General features: G+C 45.4%; 1 protein-coding gene across 1 annotated transcript in view; it reads right to left on the bottom strand.

Moving 5' to 3' along the window:
* The window catches only part of mbtps1 (membrane-bound transcription factor peptidase, site 1), a 34,625-nt gene extending 25,784 nt beyond the window's left edge, over positions 1 to 8,841 (bottom strand). Inside the window, exons 1-2 of the mRNA XM_061245553.1 lie at positions 8,663 to 8,841; positions 4,337 to 4,931 (exon numbers count right to left, since the gene is read on the bottom strand). Of these exons, the coding sequence (XP_061101537.1) occupies positions 4,337 to 4,529 (193 nt within the window). The 5' untranslated portion in view covers positions 4,530 to 4,931; positions 8,663 to 8,841. The remainder of the gene's footprint in view (positions 1 to 4,336; positions 4,932 to 8,662) is intronic.
* Positions 8,842 to 8,995: the final 154 nt, after the last annotated feature.

Here is an 8,995-nt window from a genome sequence, read left to right as displayed (position 1 = left end):
CCTGTTTTATTTTTATTTTTTTATACACTTTATTTCATGTAGTTACTGGAACCATTTTGATTTAGTCAGTTGCTCAGATTATGTTGAGATTCATTCAATCACTTGAGTGCAGGAGAGAGGTGAGAGGTGAGAGGTGAGAGGTGAGAGCAGGATAAAGGGAGTGCAAGTTAAAGGGCGCAAATGAAAAAGTCACTGGTATTCTGTCAGAAATGATCAGCGGTATTTTCAATGATTCAGAACAGTCATTTCATGTTCAATATTTATCCCTATTGTGGGCGGGAGAGAGGCTATTGTATTAATTGAGGCACCAGAGACTTCTAGTTTCTCAAAGAAAGTTGGATAGCTGGTCCCCATAGACAAGAATTATTCACCATTTGCTCCACTTGCAAACTGCTGAATGTTTCTCCAGCTGGAAGCACATAAAACGAACCCTTTCAAGCTTTAGTAAAGATCTGAACAAACTGCTGCATGAACTCCATGCCCACGGTGGCCTTCCACCCTGTCCCAGAATGCACTGCTCTCAGAGTGCGGAGGGAGGGGCTAATGAATGAGGCATTCTGCGCAACATAGAGCGCACATTCAGAGGAAGTGAAACACAAGCTTACTATAAATATCACCTTTACACCCATGCACACACACACTATGAACATCACCTTTACACATGCACACACAGACTATAAACATCACCAACACACACGCACTATAAACATCACCTTTACACACACGCACACACTACAAACATCACCTTTACACACACGCACACTATAAACATCACCTACACACACACACACACACACACACACTATGAACATCACCTTTACAAACACACACAAGCACACATACACACACTATGAACATCACCTTTACACGCACACACATACACACTATAAACATCACCTTTACACTCACAGATTTTATATACACACACACACACACACTATGAATATCAACTTTAAACACACGCACACACATGCTGACATGCGCACACACACAACACCTTTACACACACACACACACACACACACACACACACACACACACACACACACACACACACTATGAATATCACCTTTACACACACACGTGCGCACGGACAAGCAGTCACACATGCACAGACAAGCAGACACAGACAGACATACACAAACACACAAAAGCACAGTCTCCCACCCCAGCCCCAGCCGAGGGGAAGTCCCAGAGAGCACCGGCCCTTTAAGAGGGAGGCCCAGGGATCCCCACATTCCGGGACGGCAGCCAATGAACACTGTGCTTCTGAAGGGACCTGAGGAGGGTGGGCGGAGCATTTTGGATCGAGCGCATTCACAACCCCCGCCCCACCCCCCATGGGGGTGTCCAGCCTTCCACCGACTGTTATGTCTGCGTGTGTTCACACAGCGAAAACAAACACAGATAAACGCCATAAACCTTGGCCACCATAACCCGCCCCCCCACCCCAGCCTCTCTGTGAGAGATAGAAGCAGCATCGCCCAGTGCAGCAGCCAGGCTAATGACGTCCCTCTGGCTAGGAGCCTCTCCACCATTCCACCGCTCTACGGTGCACAAAGGAGGCATCTGGACGGCCAAGCCCAAGGGCCCACACGTTGAAGGACGGCATTCACTGTGTCAAAGCGCGACTGTGGCTGACAGGGATGTCAATGTCACCCTGGAGGGAAGGCGAATTGTTGTGCTGCATTGCTGTGCTGCGTTGCAAGTAACCAGAGAAGGAATCAGGCGTTCAAAGACAAAGACACTCACACAAACCACAGAGATAAACAAATGTAAACCCAAAAAGCTTACGACAGAGGCCGTAACACACTTGGCAAAACTACAGGGTACGTAAGGTGATATTCCGCATATGCAAAAGCGATCATCGCAACCATGCTGTATAAACCAAATACATTTCGCTTGACAGTTTCCTTGTGATCACGTGATGTGTTTTCAGTCAATCACATACAAGTTGCAAGGCCATGCAGCTGATTGGCTGTATTATCAACACCCAATAGACAACCGTGATGACACCATTTAACTGAAAGCACAGGTTCTGAAGTTCGGATCAGGTATAATTAAAAGAGAACAAAACAACAAAACAGAGGCAAGGCACCACACTGTAGCAATGATCATTACTGCATTCAATAAATAACGTTCTGGTACGTCGCCCAGCCATTAGTGTAATTCAGCAAAACGCTTCCTCCTGCCGCACCTCTGCCACACAATGGCCACCTGCAGAATCAGATCAGACTGGTAGGACCTGAGGGTCCAGAAAAAGGCTACTTTTCAACTTTCTACTTTGCAATTTTTCAAATTTGTGCAAATGATTCCCCAGACAACAACAACGGCAGGCAGAGTGGGGAGGAGGAGGAGGAGGAGGCCCTGAGCCCAGGGAGATGAGATCACAAAAGGACCAGCTCAAAAACGCACACCCTTGGCTGACAGAGATACACTAGCTCTCCCTGCATTACTAAAGCCCACACAGATTAAGCTGATATAGATACACTAGCTCTCCCTGCATTACTAAAGCCCACACAGCTTAAGCTGATATAGATACACTAGCTCTCCCTGCATTACCAAAGCCCACACAGCTTAAGCTGATATAGATACACTAGCTCTCCCTACATTACTAAAGCCCACACATCTTAGGCTGACAGAGATACACTAGCTCTCCCTACATTACTAAAGCCCATACATCTTAGGCTGACAGAGATACACTAGCACTCTGTGCATTACTAAAACACACTGCTTAGGCTGATAGATACACGAACACGGCCTGCATTACTAAAACACACAGCTTAGGCTGACAGAGATACACTAGCACTCTCTGCATTACTAAAACACACACAGCTTAGGCTGATAGATACACTAACACTCTCTGCATTACTAAAACACACACAGCTTAGGCTGATAGATACACTAACACTGCCTGCATTACTAAAACCACAGAGCGTAGGCTGATAGAGAAACACTAACACTCTCCGCATTATTAAAACACACACAGCTTAGGCTGATAGATACACTAACACTGTCTGCATTACTAAAACCACAGAGCGTAGGCTGATCGAGAAACACTAACATTCTCTGCATTACTAACACGCACACGGCTGAGCCTGACAAATGAGATCATGCTCTCTATTAGGGTACAGTAATATTGTATTTTTTTTTGTTGTTGTCGTTTTTTATAATATGATCATATGCCGAACTACGGCATATGATCGTGTATATACACTGAACACAAAAACAGTGGTCGGGTAACAAATCACTTCATTATTCTGCTATTATTATGTTCACCCACCCAAATGTTAAAAACAGAACTGTTATTTTCAAAATGTTTTCACAAAATATGGGAAGAAGCAAAATCATAATATTGCTGGACCCTACCCCCAGTGTTCTTAAACACACACAACACAGGCCAATAAAGGAGATGGCGCTCTTCCTGCACTTAACACACTGAACTCAAGCTCATAAAAGCAGATAACCCTCTCCACGTTCTTGGATATGCATCTGAAGTGTATATCCATTTGGTCAATCTACAGATCCATGACCAGGTTGTTACAGGACACGGGTTCTGGTGTTCGGCCAGTTGAACATGCCTTCCCCCCTGAAAGCCTGACTTTTCAGAGAGAATATGAAGCTGCTGCTCGTTTTTTTAAATGGTTTGCAGAGAGAGATGCCGCCTCAGGCCACACACAGTGGAGGCCGCTCTATTGTAGCTGTCCCAGGTGAATCACTGCTCCGGTGTGAAATGTAACACCCTGTCCTCCCCTTACCAACCCCCCTTAACGGCCATCATCGCCTTCACAAAGGCAGGTGCGTGGTAAACTGGCTGGAGGTCTTTTCCTCCACAGACGTATAAACCTTTCCCATTAGGTTTCCGCTCACCAGGAGCCCATGAAATGTCACCGCTCTGTTTGACGCCGTTGGTCACGGTGCGAGGCACTGTTGACTCTCCATTGCCACATAGATGTCACTTCAGGGCCCGACAGAAAATAAATACGTCTACGCCCCCCCCCCCCATTAAGGTTAACAGGAATGTTCCAGAACGTCACTCTGCTCCAGACCTGGGTCACACACTTGGTGGTTTTGGATTCAAATACTTTTCTATGCTTTACTGGGCTTGTCTGGTGTCTTGGAACCTGTGAAATACTCTTGAAGTACCACACGTTCTGATTCTGTTGGTTGGCTCAATTTAACCAGGCCAGATCAATCGAACACAGAAAAGTACTTGAATCCAAAACAATTCTTTATTTGACCTGAGGGTCTGCGCTCTATTAAAAATAATAATAATAAAAATTAAATGGCAACTATCATATGCAAATTGCAGATAACAACTAAAGAGTTCACTCACCATGGGCGACAATGCTGGTGGAAAATTCCATTTTGAGGGTGACCTGGGAGCAGTTCTGACAGGGGAGCCCAGTCGTGGCAGGGGGGATGTCAGGGGTGGAAGAGTTTGTATGCCCAGGAACTGTATCCATAAGCGGAAGCCCCACCCAGAGGAGGACCACCAGCATGGAGGTCCACAAGTTCACCAGAGCCATGGTGCTGGTGGTAGCGCACCCCACAGAACCAACCCAGGGTCCCTTAGAGTAGGCCAAACACAGGCCTTATATCCTCCCAGCCACCAGGGGGAGCTGCTCACCACAGTAAATGACTACAGCGTTGAAATCGGCAGGCGAAATGGCATGGGTTTAAAGGGAAGAGCTTGGGGTCGAGGGTCGCACGGTCCTTAGCACGGAATCCTTGGTCGAAAGGGGGCAGCTCGCTCTCATTTCTTTCTCCGTTTCCTCTCCATCTTGGGGGAAGATTCCGGGGCGGAGTCCCGTCATGCAGAGAATCGGGAAGCGAGGGGGTCCATGTCCACGCGCAGGAGAGAAGAAGGGGGGGGTCTCAGCCGGGGGGTGGGGAGGGGGAGGCTGGCTGCTGACACTCAGCCCTGGCACCTGGAAGGGGAAAGATTGAGACGAGAATACATTATTCTGAACCGATTCTGACATGTTACTGGAGGTTGCAGTCCAGGAAAAACTAAGAGACATCCTGAGAACGTCCTAAACCGTCTTCAATACTGTGACAGTGTTATGCACTTTATATTACAACAGAATCGACTTCAGTCTTAAGAAGAGGAGCAGTTGTATCCCAATTACATAATCATCATGCCAAACGGTCTTTACTGGCTCAGATGTGACTTGGTTTTGATGCATGAAAAACAGGTCCAACCAATTATTCATGACTGGGACCTGCAAGGTTGGTGGTTCAATCCCCGGTGTTGCCACAATAAGATCTGCCCAGCTGTTGGGCCCTTGAGCAAGGCCCTTAATCCCACATTGCCTAATCCCACATTGCTCCAGGGGGATTGTCCCTTGCTTAGTCTAATCAACTGTAAGTTGCTTTGGATAAAGGCGTCAGCTAACATGTAATATAATGTAACTTGTCTATCGGGCATGGGGATACAGTACAGTAGAGATAGCCAGAACACTTGTTTACATGCATAGGTGAATTACCCACAATGCACCAGCCCCAGAGCCACACAGCCTCCAAAAAGAGAGTGCTTACACACACAGTGCAGAACAACGGGCATGCACTAGCGCAATAAAGTTCACACAGTCGCGCGGAGTTTGTTTTGGAGGGACGTCATGCTCCCTTCTAAAGACACATTATAACAGCCCCCCACATACCCCAACTACATTTACATACGTGAAAATGCTTAAATATCTCCAGATACACTGGCCCAAAAAAAATGCAGGGTTTTGATTCCAACAGTAATTATTAGCATGTGGGAAAAGTAAACAAGATATTGAAAGCTTGAGGGAAAGCTGTGACTAATCATTTCTGAGGAGAAATATGATCATATTCCCTTAATCGAATTACAACCCTGGGACGGGAACCAGTTGGTCAGGGACAGGGGCCAAACAGCTGATGAAATATCCAGCAAGTCTGGGCCGTTTAGAGGAGAAAAGAGAGAGAGAGAGAGAGAGAGAGAGAATCCTTTTTCCAAAAGCGTATCCAGTTAAGGACAGCGCGAGCACAGGAAGGTCACGTATCCTCAGTGCACCCTCGGTTGTGTTATTACACGCCCCTGACTAGACCAAACAGAGCCGATTGAGAAAAGAACCGTAAAATAAAAGTGCTGCAAGACGAGCCTCGACCAGGCTGCTCCTGATCTCAGACAGGTTTCAGAGGGCTCTGCCTGTCCACAGCTGTATGAACTCAACCCCACTAATCACAGGCAGGTTTTAGCAGTGCGATGCACTGGGCCCGTCTCGCGTGCTTATAGCGGCTATATAATATTACCCCCCCCACCCTCGCCTCAGGGTAAACTTAGCATCATAAACCTAGCATCAAAAAGATTTTAAACAATCCAACTTCCCAACCTCCCAACCCCCCTTCAATTCTCCCTCCACCTCCACCTCCATCCACCAACTGCCCCAATCGAATACAACTTTCCCCATCCTCCCTCCAAACACCGGTAGGGTCCAGAATCCAGCTGCAAGCTTTTAAATTCCATGGGCAGAATCCTGAAACAAAGACCTCCCCTCCAAGGAATGGCCAATCCTGCGTCTTAAGCCCGTTACATAACATGGAGCACTACACTTCGAGAGAGAGAGAGAGAGAGAGAGAGAGAGAGAGAGAGAGAGAGAGAGAGAGAGAGAGAGAGAGAGAGAGAGAGAGAGAGAGAGAGGGAGAGAGGGAGAGAGGGAGAGAGAGTGAGGGAGAACTGAAGGAAGCCCTAATGTGGAGAGCAGATGGGACTCCCTATGCACTCTAGTTTTTATATGTATGTGTCGCTGTACAGATAAAGTGAACACATAGCGGCAACTTCAGTCAATGTGGCAACAAGATACTGCCATGAGCGAAAAAAAAGAAAAGAAGCTCTACCCAGCATGCACTGGGCACTGGCCCAGACATAACATTACAACCTGGGGGGGAGATAAGAAACAATCTGCTCCCAGCCTGCACTATGGATTTTATTTGAGACAGTGCATTGTGAACAAAATACCAGCCACATTTTATCTGAGGATTCCAAATTGCAGAGGTTTTAATTGGTCCCTAATTAGATGCAGTGTATAGCCTTTATACATTACATCCATTCAGTGCCAACCTGCAAAGCAAAAACACTATAGAAATCGTATAATACAGGCTACACTAACCAAATGGTTCAGGCCAGGGCGAAATATAAAAGGTTTTACTGTTCATTCGAAAGCAAAACGTTGGGCATTGGATCATGGATCTTAGTATACGTATTTATTCAAACACCTCAGACAAACTGAGAGTCAAAGCCAAATTACAATGCAGCCTTCAAACAAGCGGTTAAACATGCGATAACACCAGGTTATTAATGTCTCAGAAAAAACGTAAGGCAAGCCATACAAGTTATCCACCACGAGGGTAGATGGTCGATTCCTTGTGAATTCTTACTCCCACTCCAAGACAAATATAATTTACATAGCAAATGAAGAACTGTTCACTCGACATCCGGCTGCCATCCCTGGCAAACAAACTGCCTCCGGCTTGATTGCACCCACCCCCAGCACTTAAGTGCAAACACCGCAATTCCTTAAATCCAATAAGCAGTCCACGGTAGCTAAACTTTACAACAGCTATTTAATGCCCATAGTCATAACATGTGAGCCCTTCCATTTACCTTCCTAAGAACACAAGCTCGCTACTATAATACCAATTAAGTCTAGCACGCTATCTAGTCTATCCGTAACGATTCCAATAACAGCTAAGTTAGCTAAATTAAGTCTAGCTAGAGAAGTTACTGCAGTTAGCTCGCCGATGCTAGCTAAACAGAATGGCTAAATTAGCATCATAGGAGCATCATTTACACTGGCTATCGTGGACTAGCGCTATGTTGAGCTAACATGCCTATGTAACTGTCTGAGCAACATAACTAACGCTTATAACTAATTATATATCGACATCCATGTCGACATGTTATAATACAATGATATAGAGTGAATTCATAAATAACATACCACTAGCTACAATATACAACTAGTCTACCATCAGCTAGATAGTTGAGATATAACGACAGTTGTCGAGCAAGTTAACTGAATAACATTGGTTGGCAAAGCTATCGATCTAGCTAAAAGTCCTATAAACAAGTCATCGCATGCTTTCTGTGGTTGTTAGAGTATAGCTAACGTACCTAGCTAGCTATGTTAGCCATTTGGCTATATTTACATTACGAATTTACCTCGGCAACTTCACTGGACATGCATAGGTTTACGCTAGCAAGCGACACACCGATCCAAATGACGACCATGCATATTGTCCTTTCAATCGTGGTTCATGTCGTTTCAGATGAATTCACGAGAACGTTAACTGTAGATAGCTATATAGCTTTAGCTAACTAGGTAACTTAATTGTACTGTCATATGTATTTAACGAACTGAGTAATAGCCAGCCCTCGGTACCGACCACAATCCATCCATAACGTTAGCTGCTATTACGTTAGCATGAAACTAAAAAGATGGATGGTTAGCTAGATAGCAGCATCGTCGCCAAATCGTCAGCAGTATAGGTTAGGCCATAATGTTTACACGATCACAGCACATTTATAATATCCGACTGCAGGAACACATACGCTAGCTATATCCAGTTAGCTCAAAACAAATCGGCGTTCAGATGAATTTCTACAACACATGTGCATGACCGTAACGGTACTCACTTCCTTAATTCGGTATCAGAACAGATGTAGATTTTCTCGCGAAAGAATGGGTAAATTAATCACATTGCCCAATCTCTCCTATTAGTTCTATGCGTTTTAATGACTCTAGCAGCACATATCCGACCAAAAACTTCAGCTAGCCAGAAGCTACTGTCTCAGCACTGACGATTTTATCAACATTGCAGCATTTACTGGTCCAGATTTTCGAGCCCGCCTACCGACATATGTGATTACGTAAGTATCCAATCGTACATACAGACACCAACGCCTCCTGAGATAGACGCTGAAATAAACCAATAAGATTGGTATAAATTATAATCCCGCCTATACATG

The sequence above is a fragment of the Conger conger genome, chromosome 6 (genome assembly GCF_963514075.1).
Source record: "Conger conger chromosome 6, fConCon1.1, whole genome shotgun sequence".
NCBI classification, from domain to species: domain Eukaryota; kingdom Metazoa; phylum Chordata; class Actinopteri; order Anguilliformes; family Congridae; genus Conger; species Conger conger.
This window is presented reverse-complemented; position numbering and strand designations above follow the sequence as displayed.